Raw genomic sequence first — 23,018 nt, 5'->3', positions numbered from 1 at the left:
CTTTTGATGAGAGGAAAGGGGAGATAGGACATCTAGGCAGACAGAACCAGCAGCCTGGTCCAGGTTCAACACGGCTCAAGTGTTATAGCAAGGGCACTAAAATGACATCTAACACATTTCTAAGACATGGTAGCTATACTTTATTGAATATGCCACAACTATCTGCAATTGCACAACACGCTAAGGTATATAAACCATAACACATAATTTATTTAATAACAGTTCAGAGCAACATGTCCTTGAATTATTTCAAGGTTTTGAGTTTTCAATGAGGCTTCTGTTCGGGGAATTCAATAAAGGTCAAGTTTGAAATGAGAGAGTAGACAGTTCAAGAAGATTAATGACCATGACGAATAGGCACAAAACAATGTAACATTCACAGAATGTTACCTTGATTTCTTAAGTATTTCGGAACTCCAAAAACATCTCTTGAGTCACAGAGAACTACTGATTTTTTTAAAAAAAATGGTGAAAGACAACAAAAAGTTACACTGACTATCCAATAAAAGAATGACATATATTAACAGTGATCAAAGTAAGGTGAACATAAATCAAGATAAGGTGAACGTAAAACAAGAAACTAATAAAGAAAAAATAAGAACTGCGTAGGATCAATATAAGATTAATCCAATCTTCTAATTTAGTATTAAATTTAGCCTTATAGATTTAGCCTTATCCATTCTCTTGTTTTTAGATTATAAGGAGAGTTCAAAAATGGATATCACTTATCTTGAATCTTTCCCTTAACATCAGGCATATATATTTCTTTCCATTTGCATAAAATTATTTCTACTGAGCCTTAAGACCTGCAACGCTAAAGCTCTGTGAACCTTTACAGACAGGTTGCTACTGACAATCCCCAATGGGGCCAGGAGAGCATTCCTCAGGCCACCTCCCACTCAATTCAGTGAATCCCTGAATTCAAATTAAAAGGGCTCAACAATTTTCAGTCAGCCATGCCAACCACCTGGTGCCTTTAAAATCTTATATAACCCTAATGTCTAGCCCAAAGAGAATGGCTTATAACTTATGAAGTCTCAGGTGCTATCTTCCAGGGCTTCATGATCCTTGAAGAATGGTGTTCTCAAAACATGCTCCCAGAACCCTAGAAGGGCCCACCCAAAATGAAGAAAGCACTTTACAGAAAGTCAAGTTTCCTTCTGAAAGTCAACACCCTTCTAGTCTTGGCTGTCTCAACCCAGCCCTTGAGAATATTCAGGAGCTCAGGTGCACCTTGTGGAATTTTCTCTATTACTCACCTCCCTACATAATATGACACGAGGCTGGACAGGCTGTTAATTATAAAGGATGAAATATCATCATCCCCAAGTCCTTTGTCACAAAAATGTCCAAGAGCTTCCTTGTTAGCTACCTTTGGTATGGATCACTCAGTATATCCATGTCTGTGAAGGAACAGTAGCTACACTACGCTTTGCAACCTCTCTCGCTATAGGTGGGCGAAATGCATATTTTGGTTAAGCCCTGTTGCGTGATCTCAAATGCTCCAAGTGAAGCATCAACAATCCTGCCTCAACGGCGGTTGACTTTGCCTTTTCTTCCCCGCCTTCTCCCTAGAAAAGTCAACCGCGCCCACGACTGTAAAGCCCGTGCGCTTCCAGCGAGTCCTTCTAAAGGCAGATTTCCCCGCACACCCTATCCCCACGTTCCCCCTGAGGAGTCGCGGTGCGGCTTACCTCTCGCCACGGAGTACGGCGTCCCTCGGTGCACAGGCGAAAAGCGCCCTTGCTTCCGTTTTGGAAGCTGCAAGGGCGGGTCAGCTTTGAGCGCCACCCTTGTCTCCTTCCCACCCGCGGTCCCGCGGAGCCGTTGGCGACCCTTCCTCTGACTTTTAAGGGCTGGAGACAGATTGCTTTTCTGTTTGCTTCCCTATAAAAAGAGGGCCTGGAATTACAGTGCGGGGAAAGCAAACAATGGCGGAAATGACTGGTCAAATGCACAAGAGTTCTTAGAAAAGGTCCCCTGGGGGGATTAAAAAAAAAAAGTTTTTTCACTACGTCCTCGTGGCGTCACACCGGTTCATCCATGATTTTATTATTTTAGAATGTTATTGTCCTTGTTAATATGTTCAAGAATTTAACTGTTATTTTATTTAGTTCACCGATGTCTGAAATTCATAACCCCCGTTACCATAAATAGAGTTGAAGAAAGATTTTGTTTTCTGCAACTTCTTGTTAGTTAATTCTAAACACTCACATCCCAATCTCATAAATACAAAAGATTAATTAATGCACATTCCCAAAATGTGAGCTTCATCAGGGATTTAATCCCTTTTACATTAGGGATTTAATATCTCCATTTTATATGTACTAATTGGGGAACGCATCTCAATATTTCTAATAGGCTAGCAGTAATTAAGTAAATAGCAATAGTACTGTAGCTACAAGGGAATATCCAAGCAGCTTTAAGAATTTTCTTCCAACACTTACTTCTGTTCTTTCCATGCATAAGGGATATAAAAGAGTAATAAATAACATAAAGCAGTGGTGGGATTCAATTTTTTTTACTACTGGTTCTGTGGGCGTGGCATGGCTTGGTGGGCGTGGCAGGGGAAGGTTACTGTAAAATCCCCACCCCACTAACCTGCTTTCCAGCAGGTTTCCTTTTTTTCTCCTGTGCAGGGAAACAAAAGACCCAGCAGATCAGCTGGGACTTGGTAGGCAGAGAACAGATGGGAGCTGGTTCTCTGAACTACTCAAAATTTCCGCTACCAGTTCTCCAGAACTGGTCAGAACCTGCTGAATACCACCTCTGACATAAAGGTAACCTAGCAGTTTTTATTTTACTTCCTACTAGTAGCTATATATATCCCCCCAAAAGTCCTGCTGAGTAGCTTCATTGTGGCAGGGAGTACTCCTGGGAGCAACAAACAGAGCATTGGGAGTTTGTGCCAACAGTATATATTTCCCAGCTGGATCACTCAATATATAAAAGTCATTCTAGCTGCTTGACTAAAGCAAGTGGGCACCTTTACTGGGCAGCAGTGATATAGGAAGATGCCAGAGGTCATGGTAATGGCAAAAACATCAATTCATATATATGTATGTATGTATGTATATGTTTAAGTATATGTATATGCATATGCATGTGTGTGTGTAAAATATAAAATGATTGCTTGGTGATGGGTTCCTCTTGTATGCTACTGAAGAAGAGCTGATGATCTTTTAGCGTGCTGACAAAAGAGCTACGTAAAACCTACAGGATGTCAAGTTGCTGAAAGTTGCCATACAAGAAAAGAAAATCTAAAGCTGCATAGAATTGCAGCAGGGACATGGAACATAAGAAGCATAAACATAGGAAAGCTCAACCCAGAGAAAGATGAAACTACAAATTGACATCTTAGGCATTATTGAATTGAGATGGATGGGACAGGGCATTTTCTGTCAGACAGTCATACCCTTTATTACTCAAGACATGGAAAAACTATGAAACAGTATTGCTTTTATAGTTAGGAAGGGTGTAGCAGACACAGTACTTGGCCACAATGGAATCAGTGACAGAATAATATCAATTAGACTTCATGGACAACCCTTTAATGTGATGGTCATTTAAATTTGTTTTAATCACCAGTGCAGAAGCAAATGTTGAAAAAGGAACTTGTCATTGAGTCCCATCCTAGAAGTAAAATCATTTCTGAATTTGGAAACTGGACTACCCGATCAGAAAACTAATCCTCGGAATAATCCCAGGTACAATTGTTCCGATCAATCTGTCTGTAGTAGTGGATTTACATTGTTTAGAAGGAAACCTATAGGACCACCTTTTAAACTAACAAAATTTGGAGAGAGAACTCAGGTGCAGAGTTCCATCCTTGATGAAGTTCAGTTTAAAACTGACAGAACATACAAGATGTGCTGCTTGTGTTGGAAACTGGAATGCCAAAACTGGATACACAAGAAGAAAATGTAATTGGATGGTACCAAATGAAAAGGAGACAAATTTATCAATTTCTCCCACACCAAAGGATGCTGTGCTGATGACACTACCTTGATCCTTTCGGGTAAGTATGTACTTTTGAATACAAATGCTGTGTTCAAAGCCAAATTTATAGTGGGAATATATATAGTATATAAATAATTGCATGAATATGAATATATACTACTACAAAAACACTTTTAAGACTTGGAGTTTATAAAAGCAATAAAACCACATTAAAGTGATGCCAGCTCCAACATATTTTTATATATGTTGTGATGACACATACATACGAAAAGGGCAGAATTTGCCTTGCAATGGTGTGGTGCTTTTTATCATTTTGACAAAAGCAGCAGATTCTATAAATTTCTCTGGTTGTCAGTAAGGCTGTCAGAAGCCGACAGAGAAGGCTGCAAATGGCAATCACGTGACCGTGAGAAACTGTGACTGCTGTAAATGTGTGTCAGTTGCCAAGTGTTTTGGAGATGCTGTGTCTGCCCTAAGTATGAGGACCAGTTATAAATATATTTTTTCAGTGCTAAGTTTGAATGGTCACTAAACACGGCAGTTGTTAACCAAGGATTGCCTGTGCAGCTCTAGTTTTGACAAAGAGTATCTCAGGCAGGACTGTGTTAGCTTCTGCCTATATACCCACGAAACGCTGTAACTATCCAAATTCTGGAGAAATTTTTCATTGAAAAAGGAGTATCAATCTTTTCTGCGTAGGTTGGGAGAGGAAAGGAAAACAATGAACTGAGAAAAGTTTCAAAAAGCAGTTCTCAACAAAAAATGATAGCTTGTTTAATCCTATGTAACCAGTAGTTTACAGCTCTAAAAATTCAGTGTACCTAAAGACACCCATTACTAAAATCTATTTTATGTATCAGTTAGTAGAGAAATCTAGGCATACAATTTCTTACTCTTCTGTCCAAGGGGCCACCAATATCAAATTCAGAAATGTTTAACTTGCTCTCCCCCACTGAAAGAACAGCAAAGTGGTTGGAAAGGACTTAATTCCCCCCAGATTTTTTTAAAATAAATCCGTTGGTGGACGTCTGTACTTGTTCTCCTTTTTGCAAACATCAGTAATTCCCCACTACCTTATAACTTGAGCCATTGCACCTAATCTCTACAAGAGTGATCTGGCAAATAATCACCCAATTATCCTATCATGTATGATTGGCAAGTTCTATACAAAATGTTTTTGTAATAAACTTGCAGAGTGCATAATCCCAGTGTGCACTTTTCAAAGAATAACCAAGTTTCAGATTAGCTCGCTTGACTGTTGATCAGTGTAAAAATCTCAACACCATCTGGCTGAGAAGTATTTAAGTTCTCTTTACACTCCATTATCAAATAGACGCTGGGGAAGAATTTAGATCAGGGGTGTCAAACTGGATTTCTTCAAGGGTCGCATCAGCATTGTAGTTCTCTGCGGGCCAGCTGGAGGAGGGACAGACATCTTGCCAGCCAAAACGGGGCATGGGAGGGCTACGCATGCCCCCGCCCCCATGCCCCATTTTCAGCCTGGATGGCCTCTTGCAACACTCTACTGGCCAAAACAGTGTGTACCCATTTTGGCTGCCAGAGGCACCACAGGCCGGTCCTTTGCTATTTCCAGGCTGGCCGCGTGGGCCAGATTTAAGCACCCCACGGGATAGGGCCAGCCATGTGATTTAGATGCTTCTATTGACTCGTGGCCTTCTCAAGCTGATAATGTTGCTGCATGGGAGTATTTTTATGCAAATCAAATGTAAAAACAATGAGGAATTATTTCTCACATTCCCATCAAAGGTAGATGATGTGCTGTCTGGCTTCCTGTAGTTAATTTTTTATATTAATAGCATCATTCTGGCTCCTGCCTTTTGAAATTTTATCCCTCAACTCTCACTCATGTCCATTTCACTCTATTCCAGGCTGGCCAGCTGGGGAATTGTGGGAGTTTGAAGTCCACACATCTTCAAGTGACCAGGTTGGGAAAGACTATTCACATGATATTATTTTAGCATATCCCCTTTGCAGATGAGTAGGAGCAGTAATATCTCTTTTTTCCCCTTAAGAATGACCTAGAGATTAAGTATACTAAAATAAAGCTGCTAGTTTCCATTAAAAATCATTTTATTATTTCTGATATTTGGCAAATAAATGGTAAACCAATTAAAAAAAATTAAGTATTTTAAATATTTAGATATATATTTCCAACTACCAACTATCAATCAGATTGATTGAACACACACATACACACACACACACATATATATATGAAATAAAAATATATATGCAATTTTAACTTTATACATCTGACTTGCCAATGGTGAATCCATTAGTTAATTTTCTGTTAAAATGTAGGATATTAAACAAAAAGAACATCCGTCTCACAAAATTTTGTGGTTTATTCAAATAAATAGAAATGTTGCAGGTTTACAAAATCACTGTGCTATTCTATATTTACAAAGTACTAATAAAATATTTTTGTTCAGAACACTTTGAATAGAAGACAGCATATTTTTTGTCTCTATTGTGAGAATGAAAGTTAATTCATAAACTCCGGAGTCATCCTCAGAGCACATCCAGAAAGTTGAACTAAACCAGGGGAAAAGGTTCCCCCCCACCCCCAGTCTTGCTTTAACTTCTCTGGATCTCAGCATGCATTCAGGTGTTTCCCCTGAAGTAAGGTGAACCTGTTCTAAGCATACTTGGAACAGATTCAAACTAGACAAGAGTCCTCAATCTTTACAAAGGTTAACAAAATAAATCACTGCATTATAACAAATTGAACAGAGACGATAAAAATTGAACACTCATATTTGGCTGGTTTTAGTAAAACCAAACACTTGAGGCATTAAGCTTACTTCACCTTTCTCATCTTTCACGTTCAAACATTTATACTACCTTAGCAAAGAATAACACACAAATGCATTCCTGTGTCCTTTTCCTTAACACTATGCAATAACATTTTTTAAAAATGCTGACTAGATTAACACTAGTCCATTCAAGAAGTGAAGCAGATTTCCAGAAGCAGAGGTGAAGCGAGGATGCTCTTTTGGCAGACATATTTGACACATCTTGGGAGACAATGGCAAGCACCTTTCTGATGAGCTACCAAGCAAAGAGACAATGTTGACTGGGGGAGCAACAATCCCTTCAAAGTGCATTTTACCTAAGGCTACCGCTGCACAACGTGAGGCCACCTTGCTGCCTTAGCAACCGCTGGTGATGAGAACGGCAGGGCTTTCCGCCTGGGTGTTTCCGAAGAAAAGGCACAAAAAAGAAAACCACCCCCCCCCCCACTCCCCAGGAAAGAGAGGCCGAAATCCACCCGTGCTCTACGGTACGACCCATAAGTAGAAAGTGAGATTTCCCGCCCCCCCTCCTCGCAGGAGTAAGCTAGAAAGCAACCGGAAAACGGAACGGTAAGCATTTGTATTCGCAAACGGTGCTTTTTTTTTTTTTTTTTCGGAAGAGCGCCTTGGTGAAGACCCACAAGCCCGGCCGCTCAAAGGGTGCTCAAGTGAGGCAGGGTGTCCATCTTGCCCGCCCGGTCCCGGGCAGCGGCGCTTTCCACACCGCGGAGCCATTCGGTGCACTTGCGCACCAGCCCTTCGTCGGCCGCGAAGGCTCCGGGGTCGCCCGCCGCCTCGTCTTCCTCGTACTCCACGTCGTCGTAGCGGTGGCGCTCGTTCAGCAGCGACACCTGCAGCAAGGCGCGCAAGTCCCCCTCGGGCGACGAGATTCCCGCCAGAGGACACCTGGAGGCGTCGGGGGAAGCGAAGCGGGCCACCCGCCCTCGCGGCCGCTGCTTCTCCAGGCTCCGCCGCTGCAAGACCCGGATCGCCTCCGGGGGAAGGCTGAGCGAGAAGCGGAGCGAAGCTTCCCCGCGGCCTCCCGGCGCCGGGCAGAGGCTTTCGCAGGAGCGCGTGCCAGCGGCCGGCGGTCCCGAGCGGCCCCGGCTGCGAGACAAGGCAGCGCTTAAGGCAGCCGCAGCCGCCGCCCTTCCTTCGGCCGGCGGGGCGTTCCTGCCGCCTTGGCCCGCTTTGCCGCGCGGCAGCTGCTTCTGCAGGGAGGCGCTGGGCCAGGAACTGGAGAAGCCGGCGGGTCGCTCGGAAGGCACGCCGCGCCCTTTCCAAGGAGGCTTGCCTGGAGCGAGAGGGGCCGTCGCCAACACCGCCATCGGCTTTCGAGGAGCCGCCACGGGCGGCGACGGCTGGTGTTGCTTCCTCGATTGCAGTCGGGGGGCGGCCGAAGGTGGCGGCGCGATAGGGGGCAAGGACATGGCGGGAGAGACTTTTCCTCCTCCTCCTCCTCCTGTGTCCGCGCTTAGCTGGGCATGTCTTCAGAGCTCCTTGCCAGCCTTCGGCGAAGCAGCCCGGCGCCTTCGCGCGCCACCTAAGCTCTGATGCTGCCGGTGAATGAGACACGAGGCGGGTTGGAGTCTAGAGGAGGAGCCGAGCGAGCGGCGACGTCCAGGCGAGGCTGGAGGGCTTTGATTAGGGCTGGTTACAGAGCCAATCCGCTTCCTCAGGACGGAAATTCGCCCCCTACCTGGCGAAGAAAGAAGAGCCGAGGCGATTCTTATCTCGAAGCCGGGCCGGTTTTTGTTTTTGTTTTTTTGAATTCTTCAGCTCCTCGCCGCCGCCACCCCTCTGAAAAGGCAAAGGAGTGATCTACTGGGAATCTGCTCCGTAGTGGATTCGGCTGGAGGCTTAAATAGCCACTTCCCGCTCTGAAAAAAGTGGGACTTTTCGATTAGTTGATGCTGCTAACCCCCCCACAACTCTCCATTCAAATCTCTTCCTGTACAGAAAGTATTTACCCATTTCATTGAAACACGAATCTCTCATTGACAATAGCCTATAAAAGCTCTATTTGCTTTTAGATTGCGTGCTAGTAGCCTAGGCCGCTGCTGTAGTGAGTCAAGTGTTTCCCAAACAGTGGATTCACACAATCTAAGTTGTTGAAGCCTAACCAAAGTTCAGGTTAACCACATTTAGCCAATGCAGTCGTTGAATGCTGCTTAGTTAAATGTGCTATGTAAGCAGACCACAGTGAAGTAGATTTATACATCTTGAGGTTCCAGTGAGATGGCCTTAGAATGGCCTCATGTGCTATGCAAATATATCTAAGTTCAGTATATGCCACTGTTATTTCCTTAAACTGGTTTTGCATTTATTGTTTTCCTGGTCACCACTAACAAAAGAATTCCATGCAAACTATGAGGTTTCTTGTAAGAAATCAAAACCTCTTCCTTATCAGCAAACATAGAAACCAAGAATGCTGGGTGGATGAAGGAAAGATCCCTCAATCACAGTGTCATAACGTGATATATTGTGACTCCTCCCCCTTGCTAAACCAGGTGTGGCCAGCACATGACACATCTGGCTTGTGGGCCATGAGTTTGGCAGCCCTGACTAGACCCTTTCCTAGAAAGTAAATATTGCCAGGCTACAACTTTTACCTTTCAAACTAAAGTCTATTTTAAAGAAACAACTCGAAGGTTAACTTTTTCATTGTTCAGTGTCTGCAGGCTCAGGATTGGCTAAACCTCAAAGATGTCCTGCCAAAAGAATAGGTATGGAGATTGGAGGAGACTGAGATGAAGGAAGAGAGCAGGAGGACAAAGAGAGGATGTGGAAATTACCCTTATCAAGGTCTGTCTATGCTGCTTGGTTAGGACCTGGCTCATTTGTCAGGCACTAAATAGATCTGGTTCCTCTCTCGAAATTTCTCAGGTGAGGAAACTAACGGCATTTCCAAGTTAGGGAATTGCCTATTTGTTGAGGTTGGGATACCCATTGAATCTGCTGGTGTGAAGGAGGGTAACAAGCCTCCTCAGCTGCCACCTGTTCTATCTTTCTTCCTTGGTTTGATATTTTATTTTGAGAATTTATTCTTTGAGTTCTTGAGTTGAACTGCTGGCACTCCAAAGAGACTGTTTTCAACTCCTGACCTGGAATGCTTAAGGGTCTGGGATGAATTAGCTACAGCAGGTTTTCTACATCCTTGGGGTCCACTCAGTATTAGTTTGCAATTACTCACAAGTCAGCTGTCTGCCTCTCTTTTTACAAGGGACTTTGCCACACAGGCCTATCACTAACTACTAGTGTGTATAATCCCTCTGAAAGCAGAACAAGGAAATGGGAGTTTTAGTGCTATTGATCTTTATAATATGTGGTTGGGAGGAAGTTAAATGACCAAATAACAAGTTATTCATTTTATAGCTTAAATTATTGTTTAAATTGCTGAAGCAAACCTTGAGTTCCATCCAGCCATTAGCCACATAATTAAACATACTTGAACATATAGATTTTACTTGACTATTTCCTCTCCCAAGACCATTAATGGCATTGGAAGGTGTGTGTATGGGAAATTCTAAATTTACAGAAAAGTGGGCATGCTGTAGATAAATTGTGGGAGTATATCAGTAGACACTACTTTTTAAAATAAGCAAAACATAAGCATTAACCCATGTTTGAGTCTGACCAAGTAATTTTATAGTAGTACTAACAGCACTAACATACGGAGTCTCTACAGAATATCTCAATCATAAATACCATTACACTGCATAATTTTAAATATTTTAATCATTGATTTAATATATTACTCAACTTCTTTTAGTTAAATGCATTTTAAGTGTCACAGTATAAAAAGTTGGCATTTAAAATAAAGGAATAACACAAAGTTCCTGAATTTGGAAAACACATTTCTTATATAGTATCATTTCCCCCCCATGCTGTCTCCACTGTTAATCATTTCTGAAGAGGCCTAGTAGCTATAACATAGTGTAATTCTTCATTTTACAATTTAATAGGATTTTGGAAGATAAAACAAGACAAATTGGAAAGATAAATAAAAAAAAAATGAGGCAGATGTATTTACATGCATTTTACCTGAAACTCAAAGACCGTATCATTTTGAGATTAAATCATATTAGCAGACTTTCATCCAGCAATTTTAAGACCACTGAGTGAGTAAAAGAAATATTTTTAGAGTAAGCATGGATTGAGGGGTCTTGTGATGGTATAATGCCCTGGTTCTGTACTTTAAAAGAAAAAAAAAGAGCTTATTTTGCTAATACAATTTAACACCCATTGTGAGTAAGGATGTCACTGTTTCAGGATCTGAAGCACTTGGGAGTAAACCTAGGAGAAATGATGTAGATTTCCAAGCACTGGAAAAAGTTCTGCTTCTCTTTAACCTAGGCAAGAAGTGAAGCATTTCAATACAGCATCCCTTTAAAAGAAAAAGAAAAATCACTAAGTACAGCTTGTGGATATGATGCATTATTTTTAAGGCTTTACCAATTAACTTCTCATTTAAAAACCCTTCCCTTTCCTCCATTCTCGATGAAAGCAAAATGATACCGTTTCAGACAACCATTGTACAATTTTATAACCATTCATTTTAATAAAATTCAATATTTTAGCTCAATTGTAATGGCGATTTTAATTTGCTATTGTTTTCAATTACCATCATTTTGTTCAAAGAATTTAATAAAATAAAATCAACTGAGGTTTGAAGCCTGGCAGGCCTCATACTGAAGACTAACGTACTAGATACAGGTAGTCCTTGACTTATGACCACAATTGAGCCCAAAATTTATGTTGATAAGCAAGACATTTGTTAAGTGAGCTTTGCCCCATCTTACAACCTTGCTTCCCACAGTTGTTAAGTGGATGTCTACAGTTTTCAGTTAGTAACACAGTTCTTAAGTGAATCTGGCTTCTCCATTGACTTTGCTTGTCAGAAGGTCACTAAAAGGGATCACATGATCCCAGGACACGCAAACTGTCATAAATATAAACCAGTTGACAAGCATTCAAATTTTCAAACTTTTTTTTAAATATGGTAACACTTACCTTGCATATGGGATGTATGACAAACTGTACCTAAAAGAGGAAGGTGAGAAATTATGTTTTAGCATCCTTTTGCAGCCATCCACAGAGATATCAGTCTATTGTCACAATTTCATATAATTAGCTATTCAGATTATACTTCAGAACAAAACAAGAGATATACTGCGACAAGATTCCTAATTCTACCTTCCATTTCAGGTTTTGTTGTAAGTGTAGAAACTCAAAATACTAAACAAATATTATTATTGTTATTTGACTTATACATTTCCGAGAAGGAAGGCTAGGTAAATAAAGATTTTACTCCACCCCCATCAATTAATTCAAAATTCAGTCTGCATATAAACAAGAAACTGAAGTTGCCCATTGGGCCAGGGGGCAGGTCTTGGAAGTGATGACATCCCCTCAAGAGCAGGAACGCTTTTCTCTTGAGGGTATGGAGGGGCCCTACTCTACAGGGATTCCAAACACAAGACAAAGCAGATCTGTTCCAAAGAACATTTGGCCCTTTAGTTAAATGAAAAATGACTGGGATGCATTAGGGGTTTTCCTCCCCTGCTGATTTTTATTTTCTCTATATGTTTCTAATGCATTCTTTTGGGATTTCTTATACCTTGACCAATCCCATTTGGGTTGGGATGGGCTAGAAATATTGTACAATGAATAATAAATACTGTTAACAATCAATACTTGTTCATAATATGCTATGACATTTGTTTCAGTATGTTTAACAAATGTATCCTTTAAATAAAGGCTATATTTATATACACCAGCTAGAAATGGCTTCGCATGAAATGTTCCAGAACATCCAACAATCCCTATGTAAATATGTACTGAAGAAACACATCAGTAATAGAAAGAATATCCTTTAATCACCTTCTTGTCAGGGACTTTCTCTTTATTTATTTGTTAAAATTTATTTGCTTCCCATCTTGCCATGGGGCTACTCTGGGGTTTACAATAGTACAATTGAAAAAAATATAAAAAAATGTAATAATTGCAAAACAATGAAACAATAAAAATAAGAGCTGTGGTGGTGCAGGTTAGAATGCAATACTGCAGGCTAACTCACTGCTCACTGTCAGAAGTTTGATCCTGATGGGATCAAGGTTGACTCACATTTCCATCCTTCTGAGGTTGGTAAAATGATGACCCAGATTGTTGGGGGCAATATGCCGACTCTGTAAACCGCTTAGAGGGGGCTGTAAAGCGGTATATAAGTAGCAAGTGCTATTGCTATTGCTATAATTAAAGTACAACTATATGAATTAAAAGATGGGGGGTAGGAAGGAAGCAGAGGGCTCAGGTGGGGTCAGCTAATTAGTCTGGTAGCCACTTCTAGACTTTCTATAGAGGCTGCTATACTTTCAAAGCAATCCTACAGTTCCCCCAAACAATTTGAAAACCATTTTTATACATCCTTTAGTTCTAATAAGAATCCACAATATTTCAAGTCACAACCACAAATCAAGGTGACTACATTATCGGATTTGCATAGTTTGTAACAATAAAGGGTTGCATGACTGTAATAAATGATAGGATTTCAAAGAAAGCCTTACCAGGTCATTGCCATAAACTGCAAAATGCAGAACAGCAGGGCTAACCCTTTCTTTTGCCACTAAGAAAGTGAGGAAAAGAACAAGTGTTGAATTTGATGGTATATTTTAAAAACAAAATGTGTTGCATGGACCTTCTATTTCTGACTGAAAATTCAGCAAAGCAGAAGGCCACATAATTTCACTTTTTTATTGGAGAGAATAAACAATATTAAGACCACTCATGCTTGCAGACTTAAATGACATAGTATCACTCAATCTACAACTATTTAATAGAATAAAAAACTGGGCAAAATTTACATGTGTGTAATATATTAAGCTAGACAAAGTAAATCTTAAATAAGAGACAGACTAACTAGGGCATCCAAAGCAAGTAAATTCATGCTGAAAAGTACAAAAAGTTTGATTAACACTACTTACCCAAAATGCAGCAAATAATGTGAGGATCAAAGAAAGCTGCCCAAAACAAAACATGAGTGAGATCAATGCGTATATAAGTAGGTTAGGGTTTTCAGTACTGGTAGTCCTCAAGTTAAGACTGCAGGTGGGATCAGAATTTTTGTTGCTAAGTGATAAGAGTCATAGATTGTGAACATCCCATGACTGCATCACTTAGCAATGGCAATCCCTGCAGTTTCCACTGCCCCTGTTAAGTGGGGATAGCAGGGCATTAAGTTGCAACTTCCTGCTGGCTTCCAACAATCTAAGTCCATGGGGAAGCTGGCAGGAATTTCCAAATCCCAGGTAGCTTGCAAGGAAGCCAACGGGCAGGAAAGTGACTTTGCTTGGGGGAAACTGCCAGGGAAAGCCACAAATCATTCATGTGACTGCAGGATGCTGTTACCATAGTTAAGTGCAAGCCAGTTGCCATCACAGGTGTGTAATCACAGGTGTGCTGGAATAGCTAGACCATTGAGGACTAATCATAACTCCTGCTTATTCAACGCCATTGCACATTTGAACATTTGTTGTGCAAGTGGTTAACCATGTCTCTGTATTGTCACAGAACCTACAAAAGATTCACTGCAATTCTCAGAAAGTTGTGCTACTGATCAGTAACACTGTCTCATCATCGGGAGAAATTTCATGAAAGGACAAATATATCTCAGCCATAAGATATCACTTAACAAATCAAATAAGTCAAGTCATTCTGCTAATATGCTAAGGTAATGGAACTGATAAACCCTTTCTAATCATCAATATGCAACCAGAAGCATCATGGGGAAAGAGGATAAGTGACAAAACATGCAGTGCAGTCCACTGCTTAATTATTTGAGTGCAACGTTTTGTAATTTTAGTGTCATTGTATTTATGAATGGACACCAATATCTGGAACTTATAAACTCTTTTCTTGGTTTCAAACAAGCATAACTTACCAGCATAACAATTGTTACAATTAATCTTGTTGGTTCAAACATCTTTTTCAGCTGTTTCACTGGACCCATCAGGAAGCAAGTACTAGTTTGAAAAAAATATAAGATTTTTTAAAATCTTCTCAGTCATAACTATAGGTTAGGGTCACTAGTCCCTTTTTGTCCATTTATGACTATGACAATTGATATAATTCAATGTTTCTCCTTCATTCCACTCTATATATCCTGTCCAGCTCTGGATGAAAATGATACAGAGCAAATTTTGAGGATATAGTCAGGAGATGGGGAGGGGAACTGTTCCCTCCCATTATATCAGTTGAAGTTACATTTATTAGTTAAAAGCTACAGTTGTGTCCCCTCTGCTATTGTTTTTTTTTACATCTGGTAATTGTACAGAATAAATTTCAAAAGAGCCCAGTTCTATATACAGATAATTATTTGCACTTTGCAAGTAATGTGGAAACATGTCAATCTCATAAAAAAAGACGACTGCAAAAAGATCATACCTGGCTAAAGCAGCAATATTTCCCAAGGTATAGAACACTGCAAAGAGTTTTATTCCACCTGGAAGCCAGAGCAATCCTGTCCCCTGCATATATACAGTTAAAAAAGCCAACCATGAGGAGATCTAGTTTTATCAAACCAAGAATCAAGACAAATTATTAGAACATTATACTTTTCTGACAACTGAACATCCTGGGGTCACCAAGAGCCGTTAAGTCTTAGTGGGCAACAAGTAAAATCAATCTTGATTGAAAAGAACTAAAAACAAATAATGTATTAAGTCCAATTTACAACATATAGGTAGCCCTCAACCTATGACCACAATTGAGCCCAAAATTTCCATTGCTAAACAAGACAATGATTTTTGCCTGATTTTGCGCCCAACTTCTTGCCACAGTTGTTAAGTGAATTACTGCAGTTGTTAAATTAGTAACGTATTTGTTAACGTCGGGATTCCCTACTGATTTCACTTGTCAGAAGGTTGCAAAAGATGATCACATAACCCCCTCAGGATGCTGCAACCATCATAAATACATGCCAGTTGCCAAGTGACTGAATTTTGATCACATGGCCATGGGCATCCTACAATGGTTGTGTGAAAAATGATCGTAAGTCACTTTTGTCAGTGCCATTGTAAGTTCGAAAGGTCACAAAATGAATGGTTATAAGTCAGGGACTACCTGTACATACAAATTGTTCTCACTGTAATTCCTGATCTTGGGAGATGGATGGATTTCAATAGAACTGAAATTTCAAAGAATGCCCTGCATGTATAGAAACAGGAATATTGTAGAGGACAAGGTTTCTAACACACATATCCACAATCAATTAAATCTTAAAACTATGTCTGACTGAAGTTGATTCCTGTGCCTTAAAGATAACCTGAATCCTGAAGCAAAGTCCTCTGCTCCTTTGTCCCTGGACTGTCAGTCTCTGAGGATAATTCCAGCCAGTAATCAGGTCTGTTAAAGTACAGCTCTAAAGTAAAGTGTTCGCTAGTTCACCCAAACTTGTGCACTGTTATCTTCTTCTCCGCTTCCCCAGAGTTTGTTTTAGTTGTAAAATAAACCATTTTTTTCCAGCTGCAGGAAGAGCAGGAACACTGGCTTTTGATTAATGGCATAAAAGCCAGCCTCCCCCAATGGTGCATCTGATTGAGATAAAGGAATATGTAGCCAAACTTACAAATTCTTTGGCTTTAGACTGGAAAGAAAACTGTAGCATGGTGACTAGATTAAAAATATAAACACAAACTGAGGGAAGAATAAATACAAAATAAAGCAGAGACTAGTCACTGTACACCAGTTTAAAAGGAAGAAAGTAGCACCACCATTCTGAAAAAGTCTGTTATCCAGTACTATATGAAATACTAATAGGAAGTAATCAAAGCAGTTGCTGTGGCTTGACTGATGAAATCCCAAGGGTCTACTAGCTGTTTTTAAGATCATCTGAAAAGCTTTTTCTTCCCCTAATGACTTACAAAATGGTACTAGTGAACAGTTAGGTCTGCTGCAGATAATTCTATTTAAGAATAATTTGGGGCAACAGTATATATGCAAACGTTATATACAGTATAAAAAGAGGAAAAAATCTTGTTCTCTGTAACTTTTGCATCTGCTTTCCCTAACCCAGTATTGGCCTATAATCTTTGACAACCCCAAGCCACCATAAACAGCATTATGTAAGATTGGATTTGTGATCCAATACATATAGAGATCTTGAAGGCTACCCTTGAAGGTTACAAATGTTTTCTTCTGACTGCTTTTTACACAAATGACATCTGATACATAGAAAATCTGCATCCCAGGAGAAGTTAGTATTTCCATATACTGCGTACTTTTTCCTAATGTATTGACCAATCATTCTCTACCAACTCCATATATCAATACATTTGTCTAAGAACAGAGATGAAAAATAATTAAAACATATAAAGGGGAATTTTTTTATTCTGTGTTTTGTGAAATATTTACTTACAAGGAGAGAACACAAAATGCCGCATATAAAACATATTGCAAACCATTTCACACGAGTATTAAAACTCAGGGATGATCCATCAAGGACCTATGGATAAAGAAATAAATAAATCAGATTTTAATAGGACAGATATCTTTACTAATAAAACATTGTTACCAATGCAAACATCAGAATGCTAAAATAAATAACTGTAAAAGGTAGATGCTTTTAAAGCCTCAAGTATTTACAAATTGATTTTAAAAAATATACACTAATTTTATATGTAGATATTTATTTTTTCAAAGACAAGCTTGCATACTCACTTTAAATCCCTAAAAAAATTAAATGAAGAATGAATCCTGGCAGACTAACGAACATCTTAATTATGTAAAATAAATGAAGTAATCAATTTAAAACAACCACTAGAGATTATATATTTCTATTTGATTTACTATGGTATGATGAACAAAATACAGACTAGCAGAATTAGAATGTTATTTATTGGTGATAAACATGCTCTTTTCACAATTCCATTTCTAAAAATGATTCATTACAAATATTAGGAATAAATGGATGACAACATAATATTTAGGCAGGCATCTCTTTCAAACATATAACTTATTTTTCAAATAATTCTTTTGACATGTTTAAGAGTATACATATGCTTATAGAAATTAAATAAAAAAGGACATTCTAAAATTATACATACACCATATATGTATATATCCCAATCAAGTTAGTTATTCACTTGATAGCTGTATACATAAAATACAAATCAGAACAAAAATTTAATTCCATTATTAAACTGTAAGTGCAAATGGTCAAAAATTAATTTTTACCTCACTTTTATTGAACAGATAGGAATGTCATTAGTTCAGTGAATACACTATTACTATATTATTATTATTATTATTATTATTATTATTATTATTATTATTATTATTATTATTATTATTATTATTATTATTATTATTATTATTATTATACAAAGTCTCTAAGGACTTTAGAAGAAAAAAATACACAAGAAATAATATACATTAAACAAAAGCATACAAATAAATGATCCACAACATAATAAAAAGTAATTAGATTTATCAAATTAATATTGAATCAAGGCCAAAATGCCTTTCAGTGAAGTTCTGCTTATATCAGCTTCTGGAAAGCAACCGGAATTGGAGCCAATTAAATATCCCCTGGAAGCTGTTCCAAAGGAATTGTGCACCCACTGAAAAGCAACACCATTTTGCCTTGTTCCCCTCTCCAGTTATCATTAATAGTTTCTTCCAGGTAGATCAAACTACTTGGACATTACCAATGAGAGAATGCAGTCCTGCAATTAGAGGTACAAAGCCATTCACTGCACTCAGAAGTCTGGTGGAAACAAACTGGCCCAAATATTGATCGAATATGATCCCTGAGCCCCTATATTCTAACTCAACTGCAGCTTCGGAATGATCTTCAAAGATAGCCCCATGCAGCGCATGTAACAGTAGTCCAAGTGAGTGGTGGTGAGGATATGAGTTGCTTTAACAAGATCCTTCCACTTGATAGGATCAACAACTGGTCCAGTAGCTTAAGCTGGAAAACCTACTCCAGCTGGCCTCCAACTGCTGTTTCACAGGAGCTGTGGGTTCAGAGGAACCTCCAAGTTGCAGGTGTCCAGGTAATGCCGTGACAATCAAGAAAAGTCATCTGTTCTCTCCCATTCAGAACTTCATAACCTCCAGGCATCAAACACGAGTCAATATCACTATCTGGCCTGGCGTAGCAATGTAAAACTGGGAATCAAATCACTGGACAACCTCCCATTGGCTTCTTGTAAATATAAAAGAGCCAATTTTGTGGTATCCCAAAGGATGTAGCAATTACACTGATCTCCCCTGCCCTTCTCATGCCCAACTATAACTTGGAACACACTTAACCCAATACCTAAAAGCAGTCCAGAAGGGTACAATGATCCATGATAATGATTTAAAAGGATCAAAATGACACACTTCTGCTAGCAGATCCTAACAAACTATGCAATCAATGGCAATTTTTTTCAAGAGCTGAGAATTTTCCATAAACATGTTTTAAAAATTACAAGGCAGAACAGATTTGTGTTCATTTCCATGTATTTGTTTGGATCTTAATAGTTATTGTATACACACATAAAAAGAATTCTATTATACTAAATATATAATATCCATTCAATAGTGGTCTACAATTTAATTATCACACAAAAAGAAACAAACAATTAAAACCAAGAAACAATCAGGTAGGTGCAATTAATACAACTTTCTCTGTGATTTGCAAGGTGGCAATTCCTAAAGCCAGATCTTAATGCTCAGAAAGACAATTCTACACAAACACACAATACATAGTTTTCAAAACTCTCACAGTGACTAAAGGCAAATGATTAGACATGGTTCCCCTTATCCATAGTAATGAATGGGAAGTTTCAAACTGTAATAGTATACAGCTTACCTTTTCCAGTCCAAATCTTTATCCTTATATAGGCAGCACAGAGAAAAGAATATTAAAAATGTAACAAATGTACATGTAGGAAAGCTGTTCTTCCCTGAATAAGATATGCACATTTCTTAATATGTTTAGATATTAAATATTTAATATTTAAATAAATAAATCTAAAGAAACATCCACTTTAAATGCATCAAACTAACCCCCCCCCCCAATGCAAATCAGAAGAGTACTGACTGAGGAAAGAAATATTTACTTAATTGTAGGAGGGAATATAACTGCTACAACATGGTTTAGAGTAAATTAGGATCCAATACTAAAAATGGCCAGCTCTGGACTCACATGACATCCTGGAGTTCAAAAATGACCTAGTTAAACATATTGTGCAAACAAACTAACAAAAAACCCTCTGTGGTTGCCGTGAAAAAAAATTATCCATGCTGGAATAATTAAGAATTGAATAGAAAATTGGTATTACCAAAATGCCTTTGTATAATTTTTTTATTGTAGCCACATTTGGAATATTATGAAGTTCTGGTCACAGCAACTCAAAAGCAATATTGTAGAATTTTAAAAGGGGCGGAAAAGAGGAAAGCAGTGATAGAAATACAACTACTTCCTGATGGAAAATTCAAACTGAACCAGCTTAAAAAAATACAAGAAGGGCATGATAGAAATGTATAAAATATTCAAGATATGACTCCCCTTTTCAGTACTGGACCTCAGAGCTTTTCAGTACAATAGAATGATAGCAATTAGGAAAGATAAATGAAAGTTATTTGCATTGCACTTAAAACTAAAGATTTCATGATCATAAGATAATGCTTGATAACATTCATCGAGGGCAAGATTTTTAATTGATATAAAATATCTGTAAATATAAATCACTGAGGAATGTGAATATCAGGATACTATTACCTTCATATTTAAAGGAATGGCCACAAATGAATGTTTATGTCTACATTATGCCTTTCTTCCATGACACTCAATTCTCCCATCAACATGTACATGATTCCCATGTTGGATCTCTCTGGTGGCATTTTTGAATATTTGAGTATTTTTATTCAATCAGACCTGTTTAATTCTAGAGGGCTCTAGGGGGGACAGTTCACATTAAAGTTACTAATTCATGGTAAACATCATGGCATCATTTATATTACTGAATTCAGAAATAGGCAGAAAGGCAGGAAGGAGCTTGCTACTAGGAAAAGATGTTGGACATTGATAGATGGCAGGGAAAAATGTTATTTCAAGCTGTTTTTATTTTCAAAAGGGAGAAAAAAGATTAACTACAGATCCAATAAGGTTAGCAATGGTCAAAACTATGGAATAGATTAAGCAATCAGTTTGTGAATATTTAGAAAGCAAGTCATGACAGGAGGAAGCATTAATTTATGAAAAATAAATTATGCCAGTTCATTTGATCTCAATTTTTGATAGTCAATTGATCACAGGAATGCGGTGGACATGGTACATTTTGTCTTCAACAAAGATCTGAAAAAATTCTAATGGAATTTTAATAAAGTATTAAAATATGGGCTGGACCATGCTAGCTTATTTTCCCATTCAGCTGTGTCTGATTCTTGGAGATTGCCGGGACAATCCCTACAATTTTTTAACCTCCCTAAGACTGAGAAAAAATGATTTGTCTAAGGTTGCCCAAATTGCTTTGTGTATAAACAATGATTAAAACTCACAATCTCCTGGTTTCTAGCCTGATGTCTTAACAACTCCAGCAGACTGACTCTCTATGTTATCATTATGTGGGTACAAAGCTGTTTGAACAATCATACCCATCGAGTGCTTGTGAATGGATTGCATCTACTTGCAAGTAGTGAGTAGCATACTGCAGGGTTATAATCTGTGCAATATCAAAGATATTGCTGGGGAGCTATGTCAGCTATGTGCAATATCAAAAATGTGGGGAGCTATGTCAGGCAGCAGCACATGTGCAATGGACAGATCAAAAGATGAACAGGCAATGTGATACAGTTGCAAAAAAGTCCAATCCATATCTACATTAAATAAGTACAGTGGCAAGACCAAGACAAGCCATTGTTCCTCTATTTGTGATGGCCATGCTGCACCTAGAGCAATGCATCAAACTCTGAGGAGTGTATTTAAGAAAAATGACAGCAAATAGCTATGCATCCAAGACATAACAGCCCAGATGATAAAAGGCCTGAAAGGAAAGCTTACCAAAAATGGTTGGAAGCATTTGGTACTTTTAGCCAGAAGAAGAAAAACGTCTAGTGAAACTTGACAGTTAACTTCAGGTATTGGAAGAACTAACCTGTGAAATATGGGTAGCATTGTTCAGAATAGTCCCAGATACCAGAACAAAAAAAAAGCTGTACTGCACTTTCTGAAGCATTTCATTTCAGCTCCATATATCACAGCAGAAACTCATCAGACTGACAACAGCTTTCCAAGGTTTCAGATGACAGCCTTTCCCAAACATGCTTGGGAAGCCTAAAATCTGATAAGCCCTGAAGCCAAAGCAGAGTTGTGCCGTTCTGCTTCTCCACAGAATCGACCCACATGACAAAAACCCGAGAACAGGCTCAGCCTGACCCACTATCGTCTGTATCTGCCATAATGGAAGGAACATTTTTGAAGATGAAGACAAAAGCTGTTACTATTTACAGATCTTCCCCTCTGTAAAAAAGTAATACAGGTCCTCATTTTCTTTCAGCAGGCAATAACTTCCCTAAAACTCAGTTTAAAGCAAGCTTCGTTTTGCTTTTGTGTTCCTTGCTGGCACCCAGACTGGTAAAAGCAGTTGAGGCGGGGGGACGACGACACTTTATCCAGCTACATTCAGAGCAGCCTAGATTGAGCTTTCCTAGCCTAGCGTTTCCTCGTGTACAAACAAATACCATCGACGCGACCCCGCCGGCAGGGAATGATGGAGCCTATGATCCAGGGAATCTAGAGGAAGCCAGTCTGGCCAAGAGGACAGACTCCCCTATGCAGCGGTGCCATCCGTACTGCTCAGAACAGAGCCTCCGTTTGCGTTTGCGAGTTGCTTTGGCTCTCTCGTCACGAGTCGCAGGAACAGCAACGCTGCGTTAGCCCCGAGGAAGCAGGGAAATCCCGCCAGGGCGCCCCAAAAACCCGGCCCAAAACCCCGGAGCTAAAGCGGGAAACACGAAGGGACGCTCTCGCCTTCCCCGACCCTCTTCTCCGACCCCCAAGCCACACCTGCGACGTCAGGCCCTGTTCCTCGTCGTCCTCTCCTCTCAGCACCCGCCGCAGCTTCTCCATCGCCGCGACAGCCCCCTCCGCGCCTCTGACCCCTTCCAAAAACAACCCCCGAAAACCCCGCCGAGCCTGGGCGCTTCCGTTGGAAAGGCTCCTCTTCCCTCAAAGGAAGCGTCAAAACGGAA

At 39.4% G+C, this 23,018-nt stretch overlaps 3 protein-coding genes across 3 annotated transcripts in view; all 3 read right to left on the bottom strand.

Annotated features, from left to right (window-relative positions):
• The window catches only part of LOC113417046 (uncharacterized), a 58,410-nt gene extending 55,948 nt beyond the window's left edge, over positions 1–2,462 (bottom strand). Inside the window, exons 1-2 of the mRNA XM_087970230.1 lie at positions 2,448–2,462; positions 1,695–1,887 (exon numbers count right to left, since the gene is read on the bottom strand). Coding sequence (XP_087826356.1) covers positions 1,695–1,887; positions 2,448–2,462 — 208 coding nt within the window. The remainder of the gene's footprint in view (positions 1–1,694; positions 1,888–2,447) is intronic.
• Positions 2,463–6,302: 3,840 nt separating this feature from the next.
• Positions 6,303–9,584, bottom strand: PRR18 (proline rich 18). The gene has a single exon (XM_087968907.1). The coding sequence runs from the start codon at positions 8,204–8,206 to the stop codon at positions 7,430–7,432; it is 777 nt and encodes a 258-aa protein (XP_087825033.1). The 5' UTR covers positions 8,207–9,584; the 3' UTR covers positions 6,303–7,429.
• Positions 9,585–10,496: 912 nt separating this feature from the next.
• On the bottom strand, positions 10,497–22,997 carry SFT2D1 (SFT2 domain containing 1). Its single transcript, XM_026675228.2, has 8 exons — positions 22,834–22,997; positions 17,191–17,277; positions 15,219–15,301; positions 14,716–14,797; positions 13,760–13,795; positions 13,343–13,401; positions 11,790–11,819; positions 10,497–11,163 (listed from the first exon to the last, which is right to left on the bottom strand). The coding sequence occupies exons 1-8, from the start codon at positions 22,894–22,896 to the stop codon at positions 11,124–11,126; spliced, it is 480 nt and encodes a 159-aa protein (XP_026531013.1). The 5' UTR covers positions 22,897–22,997; the 3' UTR covers positions 10,497–11,123.
• Positions 22,998–23,018: the final 21 nt, after the last annotated feature.

This window comes from Notechis scutatus, chromosome 1, assembly GCF_049901735.1.
Source record: "Notechis scutatus isolate UNSWTSFEM ecotype Mainland chromosome 1, rNotScu1.2, whole genome shotgun sequence".
NCBI lineage: Eukaryota > Metazoa > Chordata > Lepidosauria > Squamata > Elapidae > Notechis > Notechis scutatus.
The sequence above is the reverse complement of the archived record's forward strand: the minus strand, read 5'-3'. Positions and strand labels throughout refer to the sequence as shown.

What these genes read in the sequence shown, in the direction of transcription:
- PRR18 (XM_087968907.1), bottom strand. Translation starts at nt 8,206, where the DNA reads ATGTCCTTGCCCCCTATCGCGCCGCCACCTTCGGCCGCCCCCCGACTG.
- SFT2D1 (XM_026675228.2), bottom strand. Translation starts at nt 22,896, where the DNA reads ATGGAGAAGCTGCGGCGGGTGCTGAGAGGAGAGGACGACGAGGAACAG. An exon ending in AACAGGGCCTGACGTCGCAG is followed by an intron (nt 17,278 to 22,833) that starts GTGTGGCTTGGG and finishes CTTTATCCATAG; the next exon opens with GTCCTTGATGGATCATCCCT. An exon ending in GCATTTTGTGTTCTCTCCTT is followed by an intron (nt 15,302 to 17,190) that starts GTAAGTAAATAT and finishes GTATATATGCAG; the next exon opens with GGGACAGGATTGCTCTGGCT.